A 27,840-nucleotide genomic window follows, 5' to 3' on the forward strand; every position below is an offset into this window, starting at 1 on the left:
CGGAAAACAAATGTATCTTTTTTTTTATGGAGGATAGGCAGGCGTTTGACCACGATCAAACCTGATGGTAAGTGATGATGCGGTCTACGGTGGAGCACGCTTACCTATGAGATACCTATTTACTCTATTATAAGGCATTAAGTCCGCCATTTGTACAAATTTATATCGTGCAATAAAGTTTAAATAAATAAATAAATAATAAATCATTGTATGTACGTACGTAAGCAATTACTACAGTACAATAATTACGAGTGGAATACTGAACTATTATTTAATTATTAAAATCTTTCGGTGTTGGTTCTATAAAAGTTGTAGGAACGTTGCTACATTTATGACCCACTAATTCCTCTCTCAGAAAATCTAGCTACACTTTGAAAAATCATGTTGTATTATTTAAATTAATAACGTCTGTTAGCATTACCTTCCACAATAAGAAAACAAAGGCAATGTATGAAACAAATGCATTTATTTCAAACATTGTCTTAAATTCAATGTTGATATTATTTATAAAGTTGTATCCACATTATTCTCCCTTAACTATAAAAGCTGTATGTACGCGCGCGTCGGGCTCAGTTCAAATCGGTCCGTTCACAGTGCATCGCACTCGTCACGCATTTAGGTATGTACTCAAATAGGGCCACTTTATTTTTGATAATTAATTAATGTGATAATTCTAGTTTTTAAGTTATAATTACGCGTAGTTTAGCAAAAAGGGTCCATTCTTAGAAAGCCTACGGTGGCCAAGGCCGGCATCGAACTTGCGTGTTTTTTGACATTTATTTCAGTTTATAATTTATATACACCGTGTTTTTTTAATTCCGTTTACTTCGGTGTAAGGGTAAGTACGTTTAAAAAAACTAAATGACATAGTTAAAAAAAAATGTTTTTTTTTTTTGTTAAAAGTGTTTTAATGTTGTTATAACACGGGCATTACATTTAACTCAACCAAACAATTGAAAACTGTGACATATCAATGTCATTTTGAACACCTAATCGTCCGAGATAGTACTTACGTTTAGTAGCAAATGTTGATATAAACTCGTACTAAATACTAATCAATATGTAAACAGGCCCTAAGGCAAGTGCACACGTTCGTAAGGGGATTATCAGATAACAATAAATAATTTCTTATCTCCGAAATTAAGTTAATTAGAATACCAGTGTCTTAGAGAAAGTTACTTAATTTAAGCTTAGGAATGTACCCTATGTAATGAATATGTGACTATTCTACTTAAAAGCTCTTATCATTTTTTTTTTTCCCTAGTGTCCGCCCCTAGCCGCCTAGTGCTTGTGCCTGTGCCCAGCAGTGGGACGTATATAGGCTGTTTTTTTTTCCTCTCTCAAAATGAAAGACAAGAACAAATGACTATCGACGGCTTGTGAGATAAATGTTATATGAGTTTCAGTAAATTTCGCCAAAAAAAAAATTTTTTTTTTTGATTTATTTTTATCAAATTTTGAACGTATTTATTTAACGTACATAAAAAGTTAATAATATTATGGTAAAACTGGCACTGAAAATATTTTTTTACGTTTTTTTTGGAAAAACTAGTTCTTGCAAACGTTACTTGTCACTTTTTGACATCTATCAATAAGGATATTTAGAATACGCCCCATAATGGCATCATCGCGATCAAAAAGGCGTTTTGCACGAAGTTACGATAAGATGTATTTTTTTACATTGGTATTAACTCTGAAACTAGGCGAAATCTAGAAAAGTTTATATGACATTTTAGTCTCTAAATGTAATTAGTAATACACTGTAAAAATCTTTCAGTTTCCTCATGTAGCACCGTGTATAAATAGATGTTAAGATTTATTACTCCAAAAATTCAACATAAATAGAAAAAGATAACCAATATTAAGTATGTGGTAAATCTACTATTAGCTACGTCTGTTATCTTATTTTTACGAGCATTTTTAGTATTAGGTGTTATAGTAAACACCTCTATAATGTAACAGGCACCAGTAATGGAATGGTATAGACAAATCCTGAAAAACAAGTATTTAAATACCATCAGTTTTTAATCGCTGGCAACATTTCACCATAAACAAGAACCAAATAGCTGCTTAAGTTTAATTTTTCATTTATATTTGTTAGTTTGAAAATGTATGGCTCCATACATCCCGTGACTGGAGCAAAAAAACATAGTTTTAATTGGTTAATAATATTGAAACCAATTGCAGTAGCTTCCATTAAATACATAGAAAACATAGAGGACAAATTGGACATTCAACTTTTAAAGCGTAAAGCGGTATGCATTTTACAGGTGTCGGTGATATATCAAAAATACACCACATTTTCTCTTAAATGTCCCATGATTGGTGCCGTGAACATACCATACAGACATAGTAAGTAAGTAATTTTAAATGCTCACTTCATACATTAGTTACCTTAAAAATTAAATTAAATTAAATTAAAAAAAATTAAATATATTTATTTGCATTAAGTTTATAGTTAGTTTTATTACTTAATAAACAATAAGTTGAGATGTATGGTAAAAATAATATAAATAAATATTGAACATTCTTACAGAAATTGGCTGAACCCTACAGTAAGCTCAAGAAGGCTTGTGTTGTGGATACTCAGACAACGATAAATATAATATATAAATATTTAAATACATAGAAAACACGCATGACTCAGGAACAAATATCTGTGCTCATCACACAAATAAATGCCCTTACCGGGATTCGAACCCAGGACTATCGGTCGTCGGCCCTCTACATACAATTTAAAACTCCATATTTTATAACCAATATCAGATTTTCAAACACCGTTAATATTGCATTAACTGAAAATTATATTTATCTATCGTAATAAATTTACAAGTATCTCAAATTGAATTCTTCCATACGGCCCGATTCGAAGGATGATTAAGACACGTTTAAGATCTTGGAAAGATCTTTAAAAGATCGACAACTAAACGACATGTCAAAATTGATGTTAATTTCGATTCCGCTGTGATCCTAATAAGATCTATCTACGATATTTCTCACGTCAAAGTAACATTGGTTGCCCGAATTCAGCTTCTTCTGTCAATTAAACGACATACAAACGATATCTAAATGATAACTTATCTAAACCAGAACTTATCGTTATCGTATTTCATTGTTCGAATCGGGCCGATTGTCACGCGACATAGATAAAATAATTATCATTTTCCAAGATGGCAAGAAGACATACTTACTTAATCTTTCTAGTTTAACCAATTGGTTGACTGGTAGAGAATGCCTTAAGGCATTAAGTCCGCCATTTGTACCTTCATGTATTGTGCAATAAAAATTAAATAAATAAATAATAAATAAGAGAAGACACGATAAAACAGTCAACTATGCTAACCAGAATATTTTAAATACATTCTTTCTTTCCGTGTCGCATAGAACTTTTAGTAACAGTTATTTCACATCAACGAATATCATATTGCATAGTATTACATATTCTTGCGAAAATTAGACAATCCGGGAAATACAGTTTTTCGTCTATTGACCGTTAAAACGGCAAACAAAGCATTAAGTCTCTAGTTAGCACGCCAAATAAAGATTATCATTAAGCTATTCGTTTTTCAAACATTACATAATTGATAATCACTATTTTTCACCCAATTTTTTGTTAATAATTACAATCAATTCAGTAAATCATTCCACACGTTCGTAAAAAGTATGTTTGGACTTGTAAAAACGTTGGCAGATTTCACGCAAGAATTACTTCTAGTTTTCTTTGTATTAAGCCACAAAGTTCTTACGTGACTTATGAAGTCGGTCTGTGTTTTTGTGTGTCTGTCTGTCAAAATGTCGAGAAAGTAAGAGATTTTAATGAACAGCTTTGTTTTGTCGCGTTCCTGTTGATCTTTTTTATAGGCAATGTGTGCAAGTGATATTTTAGTGCAATTAATAATTACGTTTTGCATTAATTATATGTTTCTGCGTATAAATCAAGTAGGTAAATATGTCAATTTTGACTTAACAACGCAACTTTTCAAACTTTTTTTAAAATGGGAGCCCTTAATGACAATATACTCAGACCAAGATAAATTGGCAGCGATTTTGGCAGCCCAGACAGTGCAAATGTTATTTTAAAAGTAGTACAGTCCGATTCGAAGAATGAGATACGATAACGATAAGTTCTGGTTTAGATAAGTTCTCATTTAGATATCGTTTGTATGTCGTATAACTGACAGAAGCAGCTCGATTTGGGCAACCAATGTCACTTTGACGTTAGAAATATCGTAGATAGATCTTATTGGGATCTTCTTCTTCTTTTAAAATATGGCTTCCATCAAATCTATGATGATTTTGCCAATGTCAAGTTACGTTGTAAGTTTTAAGTGTGCTCGTAGAGCATGACGTTGTTCGGTAGTTGCTTTTAGTAAAGAGATAGCTGGACTTTACTAAAAGCCACGATGGATTGCCGGGTGTTGATTAAAACATGGTTAAACGTTCAAGATTAGTTTTTCATTAGCTGCACACTTCTACGATAGTTCACTGCATAATAAGCTATTAATATTACACTTTAAACTACATGAATGAGCAAAACACAAAAAAATATTCTCGAGACGTCTTCGCCATCTTGAATCTCAACGACAACCCCTTATTGGGATCTCAGCGGAATCGAAATAAACGTCAATTATGACATGTCGTTTATCTTTCTTCTTGATCTTTTAAAGATCTTTCCAAGATCTTAAATGGGTCTTAATCATCGGGCCATAAAGAAGAAGTGACCAAGTCCACCGGTGGCCGAGGCGGTAATCAAACCCGCGTGTTTATCTAACGTGGCTAACGTCCTGACCTCCAGACCGCCCGCTCATGGCGGTACCCGTCCCAAATTCTCTGGTATATGCTATCTTTGAAAGGCTAGGCGCCTCAACCACCAACTCTAATGGCTCCTCTACACGATGAACCATCATAGTGGACCACTAAGCTGGGCCAGCGTCTAGAGAGAGTAGTGGTGTCGGATGGCTTATGGCGCGGCGGGATGGGGTGTCAATTTTTGGGCTCCTATACACGATAGCCCAGCGTAGGCCAGTCTAAGGGACGCAGCTATGCGGTGGAATGAGATAGCAATATCACTTGCTCCCTTTAACGCATAAATACGTCCGTTGGACTGGTCTACGCTGGGCCATCGTATAGAGGAGCCAAGGGCAAGCAATCTGTGCTTGCACAGCCTATACGAATTCTATACTGGAATTACAGTATAGCGAGAGAGATGGACTTTTGCTGTTTGACTCAAATATCAATTAACATTTCGTACATACAATGAAAGAAAGCATGATCATCATCAATTACACAAACTTCCCAGCTCCATACTTGTAGTTTACGTATATTCATAATGGAGCTGTATTTGCGTTTCCAACAGGAAGCCACGGTAGAAATGAGGAAGGCACAGACACGCGAACATGTTACTCGGCTATTTTGTCAGCTATGTTATTACTATTCTAGTTATCTTCAAAATTAATCAGTCTAATCAACTGTTAAAGATATTTGGTGCAAATAATTGGCAAGTTACGCCAATCTTCGGTTACAAGATTTTCTGCGTGTATTTTGAATGGTTTAGGCCATAAATAAACTTTTGTAGGTTTTACAAATAATGTATAGCCTGTCCGATTCCTAAGATCAAATTTTGATCTTAGAATAACGGACAGACTATAGGGACCGTGCGCGTTGGAGGGTCTGCCATCTTTTGGCCTGAATCGGAACAATAAACATGTAAAGTTACATGTCACGTGTTTTGTTGTGCATGGTAGGTTCTGCCATCTCGTGGGATACATTGGAACAATAAACATCAAATTTACGCCTCGCGCCAAAAATCTGACGGCTCCTGTGCTGCCTCCTACAGTTCATGCACGCTCCCTATACGCCTTTTATTTTGCCTCATAAAATGTTTGTTTATAATTCAAAACGTCGCATTTAATGACGCGACGTTATAACCGTCAAAAGTGAACACGATGGACGTAATACATTGCCGCTCTAAAAAAAAACAACGGGTTGCACTCCGGGAGTGCCGACAGAAGTGAAAACTTGAATATTAACGTTGTGCATCTTGCCAATGTCAAGTTACGTTGTAAGTTTTAAGTGTGCTCGTAGAGCATGACGTTGTTCGGTAGTTGCTTTTAGTAAAGAGATAGCTGGACTTTACTAAAAGCCACGATGGATTGCCGGGTGTTGATTAAAACATGGTTAAACGTTCAAGATTAGTTTTTCATTAGCTGCACACTTCTACGATAGTTCACTGCATAATAAGCTATTAATATTACACTTTAAACTACATGAATGAGCAAAACACAAAAAAATATTCTCGAGACGTCTTCGCCATCTTGAATCTCAACGACAACCCCTTATTGGGATCTCAGCGGAATCGAAATAAACGTCAATTATGACATGTCGTTTATCTTTCTTCTTGATCTTTTAAAGATCTTTCCAAGATCTTAAATGGGTCTTAATCATCGGGCCATAAAGAAGAAGTGACCAAGTCCACCGGTGGCCGAGGCGGTAATCAAACCCGCGTGTTTATCTAACGTGGCTAACGTCCTGACCTCCAGACCGCCCGCTCATGGCGGTACCCGTCCCAAATTCTCTGGTATATGCTATCTTTGAAAGGCTAGGCGCCTCAACCACCAACTCTAATGGCTCCTCTACACGATGAACCATCATAGTGGACCACTAAGCTGGGCCAGCGTCTAGAGAGAGTAGTGGTGTCGGATGGCTTATGGCGCGGCGGGATGGGGTGTCAATTTTTGGGCTCCTATACACGATAGCCCAGCGTAGGCCAGTCTAAGGGACGCAGCTATGCGGTGGAATGAGATAGCAATATCACTTGCTCCCTTTAACGCATAAATACGTCCGTTGGACTGGTCTACGCTGGGCCATCGTATAGAGGAGCCAAGGGCAAGCAATCTGTGCTTGCACAGCCTATACGAATTCTATACTGGAATTACAGTATAGCGAGAGAGATGGACTTTTGCTGTTTGACTCAAATATCAATTAACATTTCGTACATACAATGAAAGAAAGCATGATCATCATCAATTACACAAACTTCCCAGCTCCATACTTGTAGTTTACGTATATTCATAATGGAGCTGTATTTGCGTTTCCAACAGGAAGCCACGGTAGAAATGAGGAAGGCACAGACACGCGAACATGTTACTCGGCTATTTTGTCAGCTATGTTATTACTATTCTAGTTATCTTCAAAATTAATCAGTCTAATCAACTGTTAAAGATATTTGGTGCAAATAATTGGCAAGTTACGCCAATCTTCGGTTACAAGATTTTCTGCGTGTATTTTGAATGGTTTAGGCCATAAATAAACTTTTGTAGGTTTTACAAATAATGTATAGCCTGTCCGATTCCTAAGATCAAATTTTGATCTTAGAATAACGGACAGACTATAGGGACCGTGCGCGTTGGAGGGTCTGCCATCTTTTGGCCTGAATCGGAACAATAAACATGTAAAGTTACATGTCACGTGTTTTGTTGTGCATGGTAGGTTCTGCCATCTCGTGGGATACATTGGAACAATAAACATCAAATTTACGCCTCGCGCCAAAAATCTGACGGCTCCTGTGCTGCCTCCTACAGTTCATGCACGCTCCCTATACGCCTTTTATTTTGCCTCATAAAATGTTTGTTTATAATTCAAAACGTCGCATTTAATGACGCGACGTTATAACCGTCAAAAGTGAACACGATGGACGTAATACATTGCCGCTCTAAAAACAAACAACGGGTTGCACTCCGGGAGTGCCGACAGAAGTGAAAACTTGAATATTAACGTTGTGCATCTCTGATATTTTGGAATGGTCAGGGAATAATTTTGCACGAATTGCTTTAATTATCAGTATAAAAGTATTATTTACTTATGTGATAAAATACAATATTCATTTATTGCGCTATCGTACACAAACATGACAATTTATATTACATTAAAAATTTTGCACTTCAGAACTATTACAATTATTTAACATTAAAAAGTTTATCTCTCCGAAAAATCAACTTCCATCCATAATTTCAACGACTACGTCACGTGTCATATGAATTTTCAATCTGTCGAATCTGTCGGTCACGTGTCCTGTCGCGAGTTTAACATTTTTTCCCCATCACAAAAAGTGCACAGCGCCACTAAAGAAGTTTTCACTTCAAAAAATCTGAAATGAAGTATGCTCTGGTGGTTAAAACTGTGTGGAGCAAAATGAGCGAAAAAGGCAGATACCGTTTAGTCGCTAGTGTTCAAAAGTACAAAAAATTAATAATTAACCATAGTAACTTGCCAAGAAAACTTCATTTATTATTACAAATAGATTCGGAAAGTGTAAGATAAATTTGTGCCTAGAATTTGGTTCTATACAGCTCGGTACAAAGGTCGATCATCTACCTACTAAATATCAAAACTAACTCAAAACAAAAATGGACACGTAATTTGCTCCGATACTATTGACACTGACTATGTTAACGGCATCAATTATGGGACATTTAAGAGAAAATTTCGAGTAGGTTAGGTATCTTTGATATTTCACCGATAACTGTAAAATTTCTACCGCTTTACGCTTTAAAAGTTGAATGTCCAATTCGTCCTTTATGTTTTCTATGTATTTAACGAAAGCAACTGCAATTCGTTTCAATATTATTAACAATTTAAAACTGTGGTTTTTTGCTCCAGTCATGGGATGTATGGCGCCATTAATTTTCAAACTAACAAATATCAATGAAAAATTAAACTTAAGCAGCTCTTTGGCTCTTGTTTATGGTAAAATGTTGCCAGCGATTAAAAACTGATGGTAAATACTTGTTTTACGGGATTTGTCTACACTATCCCATTACTGGTACCTGTTGCATTATAGGGGTGTTTACTATACAATGTAAATATTTGTGCCAATGTAATTGCAAGAAAGGAGAAATTAATACTTCAAACGAAATATTAATCTTCATCTATATGTCAACTTTACGCCCATAATATTAGCAAATATATATTAACGATAATAACATAATACACTAACACATCCGTTGAAAAGGTCAGCTTTTAAATACGCGGTCAAACGCATTACTGCTCTTTTGTGCGTTGGGTAACGCGGCCTTAATGATAATAATGATGGCAGAAATGTTAATCGTATTGTACTTAATATTGACCGGGATATGGACCGTGATTACCTTTTGTTTTTGAGCTCCCGATATTTCGACGCACTTACATGCATCTTGTTCACGGGTAGCTGAAGATAGCGGATGGGGGATAAAAGTCTAGTGAAACTAACCGTGAATCATTCAAAACTGTTAATCGTACCTACTGTATTTTGTGTAATAATATGAGGAAGGGAGCTGACATATACAGAGGATTAGTATAACTAGCTTAAATCTAAAATAGGCCCTTGAGGCGTTGTACCAAGGATGCTGGCTTTCCTCGTTATATCGCAATGCTGATACGTTGTGCGAGGAAGCTGCCAGCTCTTCGGTCACCAGTTACGTCAACCAGACGCTTCGCGGTTTCTTAAAAAAACTTGTGCGCGCTTGGACCCCATGGACCTAGAATGGTACAAAATGGTATTCTCTGCCGAGGCTCTTATATTTATTATGATTCAAAATTTCGGCGCTTTCCGCCGTTGCGCCCGCTTTTACATTAGTCCATTGGAGGTGGGATGGTGCCAGTGTGTCTACGTAGGTAGCATCCCACACTAACATCCGTCCCAAGCTCCAAGGAACTAAGGACACCCCATCAGGCCTCTTGCCATTCACTTAAGTAAAATGTGACATGTTATTTTTGTTATAATGTGTAAATAATTTTTCACGTCAGCAGGTGGAACAAGGGTAATTTGCTGCTTAAAAACAGTAAGCAAAATCTCATTTTGCTCACTGAGTGAGACAAAATAACATTCAAGTGACCTTTATATTCGAATGCCATTTCAACGTGCCGGGCCTAATTCAAGTTAGATATATTTGGATTCTATTGTCTTTGTCCCTTTCACGTCATTAGCAAAAAGAAAGAGTAAAAAAGTGCATACGTAATTCAACGGTATATTGACGGTTTATAATAGACCCCCGAAATAAGTCAGACCGCATCGTTCCAAAACACTCTTCAAGACTTATTCGTAATAATTAATTAATGAAATAAACGTGTAAAATGTAATAAAAACACCATATTTTACATATTTTATTATACAATCAAAACAATAAACTTAAAAAAATTACGCAATTGTTAGGTGCGCAAAGTAAATAATTCTACTTTTAACGATCTCTACTATAGTTGACAAATAGGTTATATCCGCGATTCGGACCGTCTTTTAAAATTTTTTTTTTATCAAAAAAAGTTGTCGATTGAACTGTCAATTGATGTTCGTTATTTCATTATTTCCGTATTATTTTATTGAAATTTCTTTCGTTTTGTTTTATTGCGGTAATTAAACTTAATTGTTACAATACCTTAAAAACATGAGTGAAATAGTGATGAAGACGGACTACATTTTTTTCAGGTTGTATTTTTACCTTTCAAATATGTACTCACTGCTGCCGTGAATTTTTTTGTGTACTACAAGAGATCAAAGTTATTTACATCTCGTGCGCTTTTGAGTCGGTTACTACCTACGCTCAATATTCTAAATTAGATTATAGAATCTTTCGCTTGCACGGCACTCAAAATAAGCACTCGAAGAAATATGAAGCTTTGTTCTCTTGTTGTACAAATAACTATTAAATTTTTCAAACACTTAAACAAATATAAAACAGATTACACTAACCAAGAAAATTAAATTACAAGATATATAGTAAAACAAATAAGATTTTTTTCATAAAACGTACAAAGTAATCTTAAAAAGCTCTTAAAAATACTTCACAAATAAATGATACGAGTATATCCAAAATACTGCCTACTATCTATACGATTGTTAACCATAGGTTTTTCACAACGAAGATTCTCATCTAAATTTCAAATCGTTTCACAAGTCTCCCACAGAGTTGCGTTTGCGCATAATGACGCCAAATTGTAGTCGAGATTAAACTCGGGCGTTTTGTTTCAAAACTAGCTCTTATTGTATTGATAAACAGTTCTCTCAGGGATGATGACATATGGTTAATTTTATAATAGGTACCTATAACAAAAAAAAAAAACGTTTATTTAGAGTACAAAACTAAGAATCTATAAAACCGTCATTCGGCCTATTCTCATGTACGGCTGTGAGGCCTGGACACTAACTCAAAAAGAGGAAAGTCAGCTCCTGATAGCGGAAAGAAAAGTGCTCAGGAAGATCTTGGGACCTGTCCGAAGTGACGACGGCTCCTGGAGGATCCGGAAAAATGCCGAGATCGAAGAGTTGGTGGCTGAGCCCAATATCATAGGCGTAACTAAATCCCACAGACTTCGCTGGCTCGGTCACCTACTCAGAATGGGGAAGGATCGCGTAGTCAAGGAAGCGTACTTGGGGCGACCAACCGGCCGTCGTCCGAGCGGGCGCCCCAGGTACCGCTGGTGTGATATCGTGGAGGCGGACCTGCGTCGGCTGAATGCCAATTCATGGCAGGAAACCGCGCTGGATCGGGACAGGTGGCGTTCTCTCGTTACGGAGGCCAAGATTCTTTTTGGATCGCTGAGCCAAAGCAGTTAGTTAGTTATTCACGTTTCATGCCTTATAAATATTTACAATATACTTGCCAAACCACAGAGTGGTTTGTTGGCAGACGAAGCTCCTATAATATGCAAGCTAGGTAGACTATATGTTACTTATATTTTTATCTATTTAACCTCTTACCGCATGCGCAGCCCTATATAGCAGTTATAATATTCAATTCTATTGATAGCTAATAAAGTTTATTTTTTAACAGATATAATACTTTTGTTTACGACATGAAGTAAGGGGTTAACGCTACAATCTGATCATACAGTATAAAAACCGAACTGCCAAGGAGTGGAATGCCCTGCCCGAGTCTGTGTTTCCGCATGAGTACAATCTGGATCTCTTCAAGGCAAGAGTAAATAGGTATCTTGTAGGTAAGCATGCTCCACCGTAGACCGCATCATCACTTACCATCAGGTGATATCGAGGAACGCCTGCCAATCCTCCGTAAAAAAAGATATTAAAGAAGTAATAAGCTATTAACTATCACAGCTAAAAATAGTACATTACGATACAAGTGCGAAAAATAGGAAATTCGAAACGAGTGGTGATAAATTAAAACACGACCGAAGGGAGTGTTTTAAATCGACACGAGTTGCGAATTACCTATTCGCACATGTATCGTACAACGTTTTACAGTACATATGGCCCTTTAAATGTTCGACATAGTGACGTAATGTGCTAATTTTCGCACTAGTGCGGTAAAGTAGCACCATATGTACTGTAAAACATATTTCTTATAGTCTGTGGTACGCCAATATGCTGGGAAAAATTAGTAAAAAAAAAATCTTTTTTTCGTATAATTTTTATTACGTACTGGTAACAAAATAGTGTATAGAAATCTACTAGTATTTACTTTAACATATCCTGAAACATTTATTCATATAAAATTAACTAGCCTCAAACTTCGCGTAGAAGTCGTTAAATACGTTTTCATCACACTTGCTCGAAAAATATCTTATTTCGTGTATGTTTATGAAGGACAAAGGCCTATATTGTTCCCGGGGGAGTTATAGATTATGAAGGGAGTTCTAGTTTTTCTTTTATTTATGTTACTAATTCATACAAACTAAGTAGTGTAATAGTACATTACAAGTGCGAAAAATACAAATAATTCGCAACGAGTGGAGATAAATTAAAACAGCCAAAGGGAGTGTTCGAAATCGACAAGAGTTGCGAATTACCTATTCGCACATGTATCGTATAACGTTTTACAATACATATGGCCCTTTAATTTTTTAGAGAGTTGCGTAATGTCCTAATTATCGCACCAGTGCGGTAAAGTAGCACCATATGTACTGTGAACTCTTTAAAAAGATAAGTTCAAGTTCTATTTCGTCTATATTTCTTATTCTTGAAGAGCCCTAATTTCTAGGTATTGTCTGAGCACTTGTCGTAAGTCTAGATCTGCATATCATCTTACCAATACCAAACACCAGCACAATTTCATAAACAAGGAAGTTAATATGTGACCACAATCACAGCAAAGTGTCGACACATATATATTGTGGTTTCAAAAAATAATTGTTACTCGTACTTTGTCTCGGTTTGGATTACATTACGTTTTGACACCGGTCTGGCCTAGTGGGTAGTGACCCTGCATATGAAGCCGATGGTCCTGGGTTCGAATTGTGTGATGAGCACAGGTATTTGTTCCTGAGTCATGGATATTTTCTATGTATTTAAGTATTTGTATATTATATATATCGTTGTCCTGAGTACCCACAACATAAGCCTTCTTGAGCTTACTGTTTGACTTAGTCAATTTGTGTGATCATGTCTGATATAATTTGTTTTATTCATATCAGCAGGCGTATGATGATTGGGGTTTTTGACTTGATTGGATACGCTAGTTTTTAACACAGCGTGAATGTATACACGTGTATTTTTTTTATACTACGAAGGTGGCAAACAAGCATACGGCTCGCCTGATGGTAAGCAATCTCCGTAGCCTATGTACGCCTGCAATTCCAGGGGAGTTACATGCGCGTTGCCGACCCTGAACCCCTCCCCCACCCCTCGTTGAGCTCTGGCAACCTTACTCACCGGCAGGAACACAACACTATGAGTAGGGTCTAGTGTTATTTGGCTAAGGTTTTCTGTAAGGTGGAGGTACTTCCCCAGTTGGGCTCTGCTCTAGATCTGGAATGACACCCGCTGTGCTGTGTGTTTATAGATTTTCCTTTTTTTCCAAATTAGCAATACAGCCCTGCCACACAAAGCGACATGACATTCACAATGCCCATACCTCTCTTCATAAATAGTTGTAGAGTGTAGAGAGGGTAGAGTGTATATGTTTCTATAAATATGTGTAATACACATATTTGTAGTCGGTAACCGCGACCATCATCACCTGGGTGTTTAGCCAACGTGGCAATCGTTAACGCACCGTAGCGCAGCCATCTCTCTCTCTATTACTCTTCCATATTCGTGCGAAAGTGACAGTTCCGTTTCGTTGGCTACGGAGCGTTAATGATTGGCATGTTGGCTACGCGGGCCTACACTCGTAAGATATATAGATGTATAGATATTGGCTATGTGCGAAATTGGTGATAGCGTAAATAGAAGCGACGACAACGGACGTCGTGGTGAAAATATGAACTTCCAGGGGACGATATTTTCATACTTTTTGGCAAATGTCAACTGTCAAATAAGACTGCCCTGAGCCGGTAGGAAGAATTGTTAGATTCCCTGATGACGACCGGTCTGGCCTAGTGGGTAGTGACCCGGCCTATGAAGCCGATGGTCTCAGGTTCAAATCTTGTTAAGGGCATTTATTCGTGTGATGAGCACAGGTATTTGTTCCTGAGTCATGGATATTTTCTATGTATTTAAGTATTTATAAATATTAATATATTATACATATCGTTGTCTAAGTACCCTCAACACAAGCCTTATTGAGCTTACTCTGGGACTTAATCAACTTGAGTAATAATGTACTATAATATTTATTTATTTATACAACAACACCGTTTACGAGCAAGTGTGATGAAAGCATAAGTACTTATTATTGCGTTTCATACTTATTCTTCTAGGTCCTCGCCCGATTCCGTTACGCGGGGTCGGCTTTCTTGATTTTGAGGCGCCATCTATTCCGCTGTTTTGCATCGTCGACAGACAGGCCACATTCCTTCATGTCCTTCTGGACGTTAGTCATCCACGTGGTCTGTGGCCTGCCCTTCCCTCTCTTTTGTGTAGTCATGGAAAGGCACTTTTTAAGGTCATCGTGTCTACGCTGCACATGCCCAAACCATCTCAGTCTAGTCTCAGTTATTTTATTTTATTTTATTTATTAGGAGAACAAACAGAGTAAAATGTACATAAGGTTCTATTAAAACTAACTTACACGTACCTATGCATTTTCCTCCACGACAGTCCTCACCGAGATACACAGTCCAGTTCAGTTTACTTATTCTAATTATGATATGAACATCTATTTTCAATTGGCACAAACTATTGCATGTTAGTAAACAAAAACAAACAAATTATAGCATCTTATGTGTAAAGGCTATATTTACAAATAATAATTATTGGATTTCTATTTTTGCAAGGAAAAGAAAAGGTAATCTAATTAACATATGATGTGACTTATTAACTATCAGTCTTCTGGGATTATTCCAAGGATTTGCTTTTTAAATTGAATTTTGGTAGTGTTAAAGATGTCGACTGAGACGAGGCTTTTATTGTATGTGTCGCAAATGCGACGCAGTGGCGCTCGCATCCCAGCGGTGGTGGCGCACGTGGGCACGGCGAACAGGGCCATAGAGCGCGCCCCGCTCCGCGGCACCCGGAACCGCATGAGTTAAAGCAGCTCGCTGCTGTTGTACTCGCAGTTACCGACTTTCATACTTATTATTGCTTTTAATTTTATTTTACTAAACTAAGGAATCTAAATCTACACTTCCCATCAAAGGCCCGTGGGAAGTAGCGATAGCAACGCAAGCGCAATGCCATAATATTATCGTCTCATTATATTTCATATTATGATTTAGAGATAGCGTTCTCACAATTTGGCAATGTGTTAATTTTGTGTCAATGTCATTATATTTAGAGGCCCTATTTTTATGTGCCTGATCGCTATGTGCACGACTGTCACGCAACCTAGCGTCCGCAAGTCAAGGGGAAAACGTCAATTCACTACATCTTATAAAATTACTCCAAAACTAAAGACTTCTAAACGGATTTTCAAACGACTTTCATCTATCAATAGAGTGATTCATGAGGAAGGCTTAGGTATATAATTTGTTAAGGTTTTGTGTAAATGGGTTGAAATATAACGATGTTGTCGGAAAAAATCACGCTGGCTAGGAGCTTTAAACGTAAACGCCGCCTTATCCGTTTGAGCTATAACAACACAATGTATGGTGGGGTTGTCTCTCTTTCATGGATCTACAAAAAAGTCCGCGATGTTGCATGTCTATCTTTTAAGGATAACTTACTACACCCATTCTTAACTTCTAGAAAAGGATTACATAATATGTGGCATTTGCAAAGTTATTTACTTGCGTTAGTTACTTTACGTTAGTTATATTAAGCATTTCATACAGATTACGATGGTCCCTTACACCATACAATTTAAATGAATATTTCAGGAGTAATCGTAAACTAAAGTTTCATTTCGAGCCATATAACTTGTACGAACTCTGAAGACGCTATCCGCAGTTAGTTCAAATTTTTACCACCTTATGCGCTGGCATCGCTTTACTTGCCCCCACCATGCACTTCGCACGGTCCCATTGCAAGTGTCGCAGTCCAATTTTAATGGCTCCTCTACACGATGGGCCATCATACTGTCCCACTGAGATGGGCCATCGTGTAGAGAAGGTAGTATGTATGTAAACCCATTTATTGCACATAAACAGGTTAACATAAAACAGACAAAATAAAACAAAAAAAAAATGTTATGTACACAGGCGAAATTATCCGTAAAAGGGATCTGTTCCAGCTAACCTTTGCGATAATGCAAAAGGATCAAACACTAACAGGTGAAATACTAATCAATATGAACAATAGCAATATGAGAATTTTGGATACACATAAAAGTAGGACGAGAGCAATAAATAATAATACCAGGTAGTGGTGTTAGATTGCTTAAGATGGCCACGGTGTCGATTTTTCGTCCGCACATCGAAGGTAGTGGGCCAGCGATGGTGCATATGCATCTACACGTCTCTTATCCATCGCATGGCCATTTCGCTGGTCCATCGTGTGAAGGAGCTATAAGATGGACTTTTTACAATATCTTATGTATGTGACAGTTCAGTTTAGTAGGTATGAAAAATTTAGTTCCAATAAAATTCCGCAATATGGCGCGTGATTATATATTACTGGTCAGGCTTTACCTACTGAAATCGGTTCATCCATTTGGGATCTGCGATACAACAGACAGATACTCATATATACATCTTAAATAATATATATGTGTTCAAGTAAATAAATACCCATCTATTTAATGCTATAAAAATGAAGGACACAATTATTACGCCATTAACTTGCTCTTCTTGAAAATAATGCAGGTTAATATGCTTTCGATTCACGTAAATGCAATACGTACATTTATTATGCTGTTATTATAAGGCCAGTATATTGGATTGTAATTTTATCTGTATTTTGTAATAACATAAGTAGATACACTCATTTTTATTAGTAATTCCGATTTATGACATATGGTGATTGTAATAAGGTAGATTTTGGATCTTGCAGTTTTTGGAATAATAGAAATGAGTGTTGCTCGTTCTACGATTTATTGAAGACTGCAAGATCCATAATCAACCTTATTACAATCACCATATGGTCCAAACGGAACCGGATAGCAGCAAATATAATATTTTTACATCTTGGTGAAAAAATCTTTACAACGAATTAGTAAAGTTTTTTTTTATTTACATATACTTACTTTAAAACTTTAATGTCTTCAAATCTGAAATTTTGCGGTTTCGGTCTGTCAGTAGGTATATCTAAATCAAGTCACATAGAGGCAACGTCACACCTAAAAAGCCGTTTTTCACTAAGTTATAATAGAAAAAAAATCACAAAAATTTACATTTTCTCTAAAAAACAAGTTTGATTTCAGGAAACTTTGTGGGACATTTTAGTCTCTAAATGCGGTCAAGAATACACCATTAAAATCTGTCGGGTTTGATTGGCCCACGGTGAATAATTAGTTATTGTTTTAAAATAATTTATATATTTTCTGCTGTCTGTACGTTTCCCACAAAGGAAACAAACGCCATTGCGCCGCATGGCTAGTTTTTGCTGATGCATTTATTGGTTTCTTGCCCGTCTGTGTCACAGTTTGATTCAATGGCAATATATTATAGGCATCTATAAGACAAATCAGATGAAATATGATGGTAATGGGGTGGTTTAAGGTCTATTAGGATCAAAAACGTTGGGGAAAACGGGCGTGGTTACGGTGAGCATTATGAAAGTCAACTATTTGGGAACTTTTTAAGGCGTTCATCGTATAGCTTTCAAGGGTCCCCAGTTAGCTCGGTTTTCCATACAAACATAGTAACGGCTAGCTAGATTGCTCTGAAACTTTGTACTTACAATAAGATAAGGTATATCTCGTCCTGTAATTACTTTATGTACATAGCTTAAGATATCATACCTATAGTTTAAAAAAAACGAATTTAAAATTTCATAAAAAACTTGTTTTTGCTCTATCTCATTTTTTTTATAAACAGGAGCTATAAACTAATTAAAGGACTAGATCCTCATGTCATAATGTGTATGAGCAAAGTTTCATTACATCCGACACGTAGTTTTAAGGGCTCCTCTACACGATGGCCCAGCGTAGGCCAGTCTAAGGGACACAGCTATGCGGTGGAATGAGATAGCAACATCACTTGCTCCCTCTTACGCATAAATGCGTCCCTTAGACTGGCCGTCGCTGGGCCATCGTGTAGAGGAGCCATAAAATTAGAACGAAACTCCCTTTGTATGGGAAGGTGAAGTTGGCCGAGCTTGCCGGGGACTTAAGAAATAAAACTGTATAATCAAAGTTTTGACCCATTGTTATTTTATTATATTCGGAAATTATTAATTTAAATACAAATTGTACTTCCTTAAAAACCTGGGTACTTTTTCTAGAGCCTAAAATATTGTCACTAAAAAAAGTAACACGAGTAACAATTTTATTGACATTGTAAAATATTTAAAGTAATTATAATTACTTTCAGTTATTAATACTGTACCCCCAGTGTACATTTATTCGATGGCGAGACGTGACGTACGCGTTTGCGTTAAGTCTCATTTTGTATGGAATTTTGAGTTTCCAAAACGTCCTGCTTGGCGCGCTGTTTCTAAATCCCATACAAAATGAGACTTAACGCAAACGCGTAGGCTATCGAATAAATTTACACTACCTCTGATCATAGGTTCATTGTTTAATTGAATAAGAACAATATTAAATGATATATTCAAAAAATATATAGGAATGAAAATAAAGTTATTTACGATGTAAGTGCAGAAAATAGGAAATTATCTATTCGCACGTGTATCGTAGAACTTTTTACAGTACATATGGCTCTTTAAAGTTTCGACATATGCACGGAAAGTGCTCATTCCCGCACCCGTGCAGGAATGTAGCACCATATGCACTGTAAAACATTTTGTCCATATAGAATGGATAAAATGACACATTAAGCATGAATATAAAGTCATGCTAAAATTCTGGTAACAATAGGCGGTCTTATCTCATACCTAAGTGTTTTTGTAAGAACAGTTAAAGATTGCGAATTACTCATAACATGCGAAGATCATTAAATCAAATATTGATACGAGAAAGCCACAAAATTCGTCGTCAATACAGGAAGAAAAATAGTAATTGCAATTGACGATCCGTAATTGCCATTAGTATTTAGTATTTCATTTAATGCAATGTATCGGTTACATTCTTACATTAATATTCTCAATTGTATCGAAACACGCATCTACAGTAATAATTGACAGGAGTTTATTCCTACTTAAATTCCAGAGGAGAAAAGAAGTTATTACATTGAAAAAAATATAAGCCGAGCTCAATGAGTAATTCAAAAGTTAACTTCAGTAATAAAATAATACCTACATTCACTGAAAAATTAACTGTCGACCACACATTCAAGTAGAAGTAAAATACAACATGTTAACTGTCTGAACATGTCTAAGTATTGAAACTATAAGGGTTCCGTTTTTTGCCATTTGGCTACGGAACCCTAAAAACGATAAAAAATAAACGAACAGTCACTACCTAAATGTTTGCTACTCAAAACAGTAAAATTTACTGCCTTTCCGGAACAGTAAAATTTACTGTTTTGTTCGATAGGTTGATATGGGACTGTTTAAAGCATTACACGTTAATGCAATTTAAAAAAAAAAATCTGTGTTAAAAGTCGGCTCTCCATTTATCCTCTTAAGGCCCAGCCATAGAAATGAAAAATCCAAAATTTGCCACTGGAATTTGAACCTATAGTGCACGGACTACATTAGATTTTATTTTGTTTTAAAATTGCACGAAACAAAACAAATGCAACTCTGCCCTAATTGAATATGATTTAAATTTCATCGAACTGAATAAGTCCTATAGGTAGGACCTTGGGCCTTACGAGGTTAAAACTACTCCATTTTATGTTATTTGGCCCATCGCTAAGCAAAACTTTAACCGGGAGCTGATCCTTTAAACATTGTTTTATTAGGCTAATTTAGTTTCCGCTGTTGATGCTGGACAAAGGCCAAGGGCCTCAACTCGTTTCCTTCATTCGATTATGTTGTATTTTCCCACCAATTCGTGTAGAATGCATCCAAGTCATCCCGCCATCTCCTTCTGTCTGCCTGAACCCGGACCGCACTTTCTGTGGTGATCCGTGGGTCTACCTTAGTTCCGTGGGTCATTGTTTTATTTAAATTTAATCTAAACTTCCTTCCTTTAACAATTCAACAACTAATCAGGTCAAATCACACAGCAATTCCTTCAATCAATCCTTACGTTCAATATGTTCATACAATTACCAACATCATTTTACCACAAACAATATCCTTAACCCACACTAATAAGAACTGTTTCGGCTTGTAATTTGATTTCCAAAGCGCAATATCAATGCAGTAAATACAAACTTTATATTGCGGTTGTTCAATTTGATAATAATTTTTAATACAATAAGATAAAGCCGGAATTGGCTTGAGTTTTAACTTCTGAATGGAATAGCCATAATTAGTGTAATTTGTATTGTGAAGTTTTTGATCGAATGTATCTTTGTATTCGATATAATTATCGTGCAACGTTATGTGACCACGTTTTTGTCGATTATCGATTGGTCGGACTTCGATTTAAGTACCTTGTGTTTCCTACTATGTATAATTCCAATTATGCAATACTTACATAGCAATATAACCTAACCATAATAACTATTTATTACACACCTTAATAAAAGAAAAGGTACAAATCACAATCGTAGAGGTAATACAATCAGGCGATTTCTTCTAGAAAACTTTTGGGTATTGGGGAAATTAAATGCAACAAAACATTAATAATAAATACGCTACTATTTTTAATCTGGTGATCGTGTGTTCAAATCCAGGCTTGTAGTACTAATGAGCGAATTCGCGATTACCGATAACATTTGATATATACCACTAGATGTTCGGTGCAGGAAATGATTGTAAGGAAACTTGCATACATCCGCGAAGAAATTAAAAGGTGTAAGTATGTGAAGTGCGTGGGGATTATAGCCTGTCGTGCATGAGATAAGGCCTGAAATACCTCGAAAAATCATGATTATAATATAATCATTCACAACTTGTGCATTTAGGAAGTCGAAAATTCAAAAATTTATATAAAAATAGTGGTTTCACCTACAGTCATTATTCTTTTTTGTATTGATAGCAAATTTAATCTACTTTTTGGAACTATGCATAACTCAATACCTGCAACAAGGTACTTTTCCATGTGCACTGACACATATACAGTATTCTTATAAACTTAATGTAAGATGGAATAATTAATGTTAAATTTTGTTTGTTTTCAGATATTCTAAGTTCGTCACAAGATGTCCCCTCTCAGATTATGCGGAGTTCGGCTCCACTCCGTTGGAGTGTTGGCTGTGTTAATGTACCTTCTAGACACATCTTTGGCTGTAAGTATGGTACCTGATGCTTATGAAGTAATGATTATTTATTTATTTTATTTATTTAGGTACCTAACCCACCATGGGTGTAGGCAGGTAGGAGCAGGGGGGGCATAGTAATCTCGACTTGTGTCAATTATCATATCCACTTTCTACAATCCTACATACACAAAACAGTAAAACTGTTTTGTTGTTTTAATACTACGTCGGTGGCAAACAAGCATACGGCCCGCCTGATGGTAATCAGTCTCCGTAGCGTATGTACCCTACGCCTGCAACTCCAGAGAAATTACATGCACCCTCGTTAAGCTCTGGCAACCGTACTCACCGGCAGGAACACAACACTATGAGTAGGGTCTAGAGTTATTTGGCCGCGGTTTTCTGTAAGTTGGAGTTACTTCCCCAGTTGGGCTCTGCTCTAGATCTGGAATGACATCCGCTGTGCTGTGTGTTTGTAGATTTTCCTTTTTTTTCCAAATTAGCAATACAGTAAATAAAAATTAAAGCGAACCTATCCTAGAATATATTATGCTGAAGCGATCGACATCAAAATCAAAGTGATTTGTTAAGATTTAGTTAGTGGGAACCGTTTTCTCCCAAAATGCAAATTTCATAGAAAAAGTACAATTATTTCATTAGGATCGCATTGCTATTCTTTCCTCTTAAGGCGACAAGTCCATTTGTACTCCTTTGTAACTTGTGCAATAAGTTTAAATAGATATAAATGTACATAAAAAAATTGCCAAAATGCCTGTTAAAATACTATGACAAAATGACATTTCGTGTAATGTGTCGTTTCCAAGCAAAAATTCCCACTTTGTTGCTTGCCATAAGGACGTTTTGACAGTTTCTTCGTATAAACATAAAAGCAAATCTCGTCCTTATGGTAAATTGGTAATCGAAAAGTGGTACCTTTTTTATATATACAATCTTACACAGAATATATCGACCTAGCCCCAAACAAATCAAAGTTTAAGCTATGGGTACAAGGCTACGATATACAACACAACACTTAAATAGATAAATAAATACTGCAATAAATAACGGGGTGAATATATAGGTCATACTGAACAACTTTTATTAAGGAACCAATCCCGAAATCGCAAAAAAGTTGTCTGTTCATACATTTTTGACGACCGGTTTGGCCTAGTGGGTAGTGACCCTGCCTACGAAGCTGATGGTCCCGGGTTCAAATCTTGGTAAGGGCATGTATTTGTGTGATGAGCATGGATATTTGTTCCTGAGTCATGGGTGTTTTCTATGTATTTAAGTATTTATAAATATTTATATATTATATATATCGTTGTCTAAGTACCCTCAACACAAGCCTTATTGAGCTTACTGTGGGACTTAGTCAATTTGTGTAATAATGTCCTATAATATTTTTTTATTTATTATTTATTTTGGCTGTCTGAAGTTGATATTTTCTATGGAAGAATAAAAAAAAAAACGTAATTCCGGGATTGGTCTTATAGTAAAAGTTGCTCAATATGAACATAGAAAACACTCATGACTCAGGAACAAATATCCATACTCATCACACAATGCCCTTACCGGGATTCGAACCACGGACCATCGGCTTCATAGATAGGGGACTAGACTTCGACACAAATAATGTAAATTTCTGCAACAAAACGTAAATTACGATCGCAATTACTTATCCTAGATTGTAATCATAACACTAGGATAACAAGTCATCTAATAACTGTTTAATTACCTATTTGAATAATCCGATTTTCTCATTATCTGATAATTATCTAGTTATGATTATAAGTAAATTGCTGATGGATGTGGGAAACCATTGTTTGCGGTAATTTTTAGTTTTTTTGAGTAGGTTTATAATTCATGTCATGGGCATTGTGATAATTAATTTTACTCTTCGTTTTAATTGTTGTTTATATGATAGTAATGCGATGAAATGGTAGAAATTAGAATGACTATGATTTTTGTTACATTAAAATTCATGATACACCGCTGTTACATGCTGTATATGTTTCCTTAATAATATCTCAGATAAAAACGGTATGACCTGTTTTTCTGAATATAAATCTGCCTTCTGCAAGAATCATTGGCTTTGTGGAAATAGGCGTAACGTACATACATACAAATCGAAAAAAATTGCATACGAAAACATGAGGTTCCAGAAAAAACAATTTGGTACTTTATGGTGTTCCATTTCTCAAAAGCAAAAACGGAGACGAATGATCACGTTATTTTTTTTTTATCTTTTTTTGGTTTTCTGTTGTTGTCTTTTGGTAATTATGAATTTCGAAAAGTTACAGAAAATTTTCTATAGAGTAGAATGTCACATAATTTAATAAATTTATGGAGTGTGGAATTAAAAGGAGTGAAATCTCTTATGGTAGAACTGTTGCAAAAGTGTCCAGCTGTCAGCTATAAATAATAGTTCCAAATCTCTCCAGAGTAGCGCTAGAGTAGCAAAGAACCTAGGCGTTATTGACGGAGTGAAGTGCGCTGTCTATGATTTGATTTTCTTTTCACGTATTCTAGGTATTGTAGCGCCACCTATTTAAGGTTTTTTGATGACACTTTTTGGTACATAGAGATTTCATTCCTTACCTCCACCTTACATAATTAAACCATTATTGTATTTCAACAGCAAGACGAGCAAGGCTTCGTCCAAAACGAAGACTATCCGTCCGGTGTGTACAATGAAGTCCCCAAAAACTTGCTCTTTACTTGCGACGACAAGCTGCCCGGGTACTATGCGGATCCGCAGACTAATTGTCAGGTAACTGGTGAAAATTAACGCCTGATTCGTTTATCATGGCAAAATCTTCAAACTGTCGAATTTAAACTATCGTGGAGTAGAGTAGAGGGCGTTTATTTGTGGCATAATAAAAAAGGAAAACAACAAGTAACAAAACATAACATATAAGCCACGAAATGGTCCTGACTCAGCAACAGCATGTCGTGAATCATACTAACACGGGGCATGTATATATTTGCAAGCACTAACAATGCATGCGCACTACAATCTGTCGGTGTCATGAATAATAGCATAGAAGAATAACATAGCGCCTGAAAATTTCTTAATAGCAATGATTCTGATGTTTTGATTTAGTTTTGCTATTTAGTTTGAAGAGGCGTCATTGTGATCGTGAACACTTGTTTTTGTTTGCATATTTACTGCTATTGGCAATGTACAAAGTGCATGGTAGAGAATATCTTTCAAACAAATTTTAACGCGTTTAATCGTTTGTGTCAGAAAAATAGATCACTGAGGAATGAAAACTAAATAAAATCGACAAAAAAGGTTTTTTTTTTTTAATATAAAAAACATCTCCAGAAATGCCATCGTTAATCCATATTTATGCCATTTTCAGGTATGGCACTGGTGTGTGCCAAGCATCGGTGGCAATCTCCAGTACTCCTTCGTGTGTGCGCCTGGCACCGTGTTCAACCAGCGGCTAAGGGTGTGCGACTGGGATTATAAGGTACATTATTTGACAAAACGTCAGTGACAAAATAAGAAAACTATGGAGTGTGGAATTAAGAGGAGTGACATCTATTATGGTAGAACTGTTGAAAAAGTGTCCAGCTGTCAGCTATAAATAATAGTTCCAAATCTCTCCAGAGTAGCGCTATAGTAGCTAAGAACCTAGGCGCTATTGACGGAGTGAAGTGCGCTGTCTATGATTTGATTTTTTTGTTCAAGTATTCTAGGTATTGTAGCGCCACCTATTTAAGGTTTTTTGATGACACTTTTTGGTACCTGGAAACTTATTTCCTTACTTCCACCTTCCGTAAAGAAAACGGTCCGCCTTAGAGCGTTTTCACAGAGTCCGGTCCGATATCGGATGTCGGACATGATTGCAAAGAATCAAAACTTAAAAAGTGCCTTTTATGTATTATCTAATTATTGTTTGCTATTTAAAATGCAATAAAAGAACTTGATGGCATAGGGCATTTTATGGCAGCTGTCTTTCTCCAAAGGTTTTCTTTCCGACGTCTGAAGACACTCTGAAGGTATATTTTCGTATTGTATACTTTCAACTCTACAAGTGTCCTTATAAAACTTTTTTAAATCGAGAATCAAATGGATATACAATATAAGTATACGTTTGGAGGAAGATTCAAGTACTTAATTATTACTTTTGTCACTATCAAGATAAACTTTCATTAAATTACTCTTCTGAATAAAACTATAGAAACAGATTAAATTTATTCGATAGCGTCACGTGACGTACGCGTTTGCGTTAAGTCTCATTTTGTATTGGATTTAGAACGTGCCAAGCGGGACGTTTTGGAAACTCAAAATCCCATGCAAAAAAAGTCTTAACGCAAACGCGTACGTCACCTCACGCTATCGAATAAAATTTGCACTAGGGGTACAGATATTTACAAATTTAAGGGGTTCGGAACGTCGGGATGTGTTTTAAGTTCATTATAGTCTGTTATTTTATTCCGTAGACTAAAATGTCAAACCCAGAAATAATGTGACCAGCTTAAAACAAATAGTGCTGATCTATGATTTCGATTTGCGAATAACCGATAAATATTAATATAATTTTAGATCCAAAATAAACAAATCTACTCACTACATGATAGGAAGTAAACAATAAATAAAATCTACTCACTACTAAACCTCTCAAACATTTAAAAATTGCATTATGAGCTTCGAGGTGACTGTTAATCTTACAATAAAATCGCTTTTAAATATTAGAAATATTGTGTTTATTAGACCCGGACACAAACTTTCTAAATGCCTCAAAATGGTGTTACATGCCTATATAAGTAACTCCCAATAGTTTATTTTCGGTTAGTACCGGTTGTAGCACATCACTATTTATAAGACGTAAAAAACCAGCAACACATGAAATGTCATTTTAGTCTACGGGATAAAAAAAATAGACTATAATATGCCTTTAATCCGTTTTCATAGTTTTATTTCATGAATAATGGCGGTAACCAAAGACAATATTATTATTTACCTTTATCTTATTCAATTATTATTTTTCAGACGGATTGCCCGAACTCGCAGAGCTATTACGGCATCAACGAGGATCTGTACAAGGACGAAACTGGGAACTTCATCAACGGGAAAAAGTAGATCAATATTATCTTAACTAATCTCTTCATTTGGGCTATTTAGAATTTTCCTGTTTAAACCATTTTTTCTCGAAATTCTTTTGACATTAAAAATAGTCTGGATTTTTATTGTATTAAAAATTAACTTCCGGTACGTCACACATGTAAAAGGTGATCTGGAAAAAAATAGAGTCAGACCAAGCTAAGTTGGCAGCGATTATGATAGCCCAGCCTGTGCAAGTGTTAAGTAAACCGCATAATTGCATAGATGTTTGACGTTTAAAATAACACTTGCGCTGTGTGGGCTATCAAAATCGCCAACTTATCTTGGTTTGACTCTATTTGGAATTGTTTTTGCGCAAATCCAACGCCCTACGTTCTTCTCCATCTATGATCTGTTAAAATATCGCAAACCGATTTGAATCTTTCACTACTTTATACACATTTTAAGCTTTTTTTCTTTGTAACAATTAATATTTAATTGGGCATTATAAAAATAAACTAACTTATCTATTAAATAAAACTAAATTAAAACTAAAAACTAATACTAAATAAAATTAAAATATGTCTAAAAAATTTGGCCCCTTTGGCATGGTGCCGAGGATGCTGGCAGCATTTCCCCGCTGTATAGCTCATTTTTATGCCATTTGGGGTCGAGACGCTTGGCCCGTGGGGTCCTAATGCTCTACAACTTTTTAAAGAACTATCTAAACGGCTGGTCGACTTCACAGGTGACCGAAGAGCTGGCAGCTTTCTCGCACAATTAATTATTATGACAACAATTCTGATAATCAAAATATGTGATCTCACATGATCCTTCATTTGTAATAGTTTTACCAGTACCCCTAGTGTAAATTTAGTCGATAGCGAAACGTGACGTACGCGTTTGCATTAAGTCTCATTTTGTATGGGTTTTTGAACAGCGCGCCAAGCGGGACGTTTTGGAAAGTCAAAAATCTCATACAAAATGACACTTAATGCAAACGCGTACCTACGTCACGTTTCGCTGTCGAAAATATTTACACTAGGGGTACTGTACCCCTAGTGTAAATAAATTCGATTTCGAAACGTGACGTACGCGTTTGA

The 27,840-nt window shown here is 36.1% G+C and overlaps 1 protein-coding gene across 2 annotated transcripts; it reads left to right on the plus strand.

Moving 5' to 3' along the window:
• The first annotated feature begins 556 nt into the window (after positions 1-556).
• Positions 557-27,229, plus strand: LOC133532019 (U-scoloptoxin(01)-Cw1a-like). Of its 2 annotated transcripts, none has more exons than XM_061870508.1 (5): positions 557-619; positions 21,604-21,711; positions 24,323-24,454; positions 25,050-25,160; positions 26,687-27,229. In XM_061870508.1, exons 2-5 carry the CDS (start codon positions 21,625-21,627, stop codon positions 26,774-26,776), a joined length of 420 nt encoding a protein of 139 aa, XP_061726492.1. In that variant the 5' UTR covers positions 557-619; positions 21,604-21,624; the 3' UTR covers positions 26,777-27,229. The 2 variants fall into 2 exon arrangements, with proteins under 2 accessions (XP_061726492.1, XP_061726493.1); XM_061870509.1 differs by lacking the exon at positions 557-619 and adding an exon at positions 21,297-21,355 and having other exon boundaries at positions 21,537-21,711.
• Positions 27,230-27,840: the final 611 nt, after the last annotated feature.

The sequence above is a fragment of the Cydia pomonella genome, chromosome 26 (assembly GCF_033807575.1).
Source record: "Cydia pomonella isolate Wapato2018A chromosome 26, ilCydPomo1, whole genome shotgun sequence".
Classification (NCBI taxonomy): domain Eukaryota; kingdom Metazoa; phylum Arthropoda; class Insecta; order Lepidoptera; family Tortricidae; genus Cydia; species Cydia pomonella.

Excerpts from the sequence above, each read along its gene's own strand:
- LOC133532019 (XM_061870508.1), top strand. The coding sequence starts at position 21,625 with ATGTCCCCTCTCAGATTATGCGGAGTTCGGCTCCACTCCGTTGGAGTG. Across the intron at positions 21,712-24,322 it reads TTCTAGACACATCTTTGGCT|CAAGACGAGCAAGGCTTCGT; the intron begins GTAAGTATGGTA and ends GTATTTCAACAG. Across the intron at positions 24,455-25,049 it reads ATCCGCAGACTAATTGTCAG|GTATGGCACTGGTGTGTGCC; the intron begins GTAACTGGTGAA and ends TGCCATTTTCAG.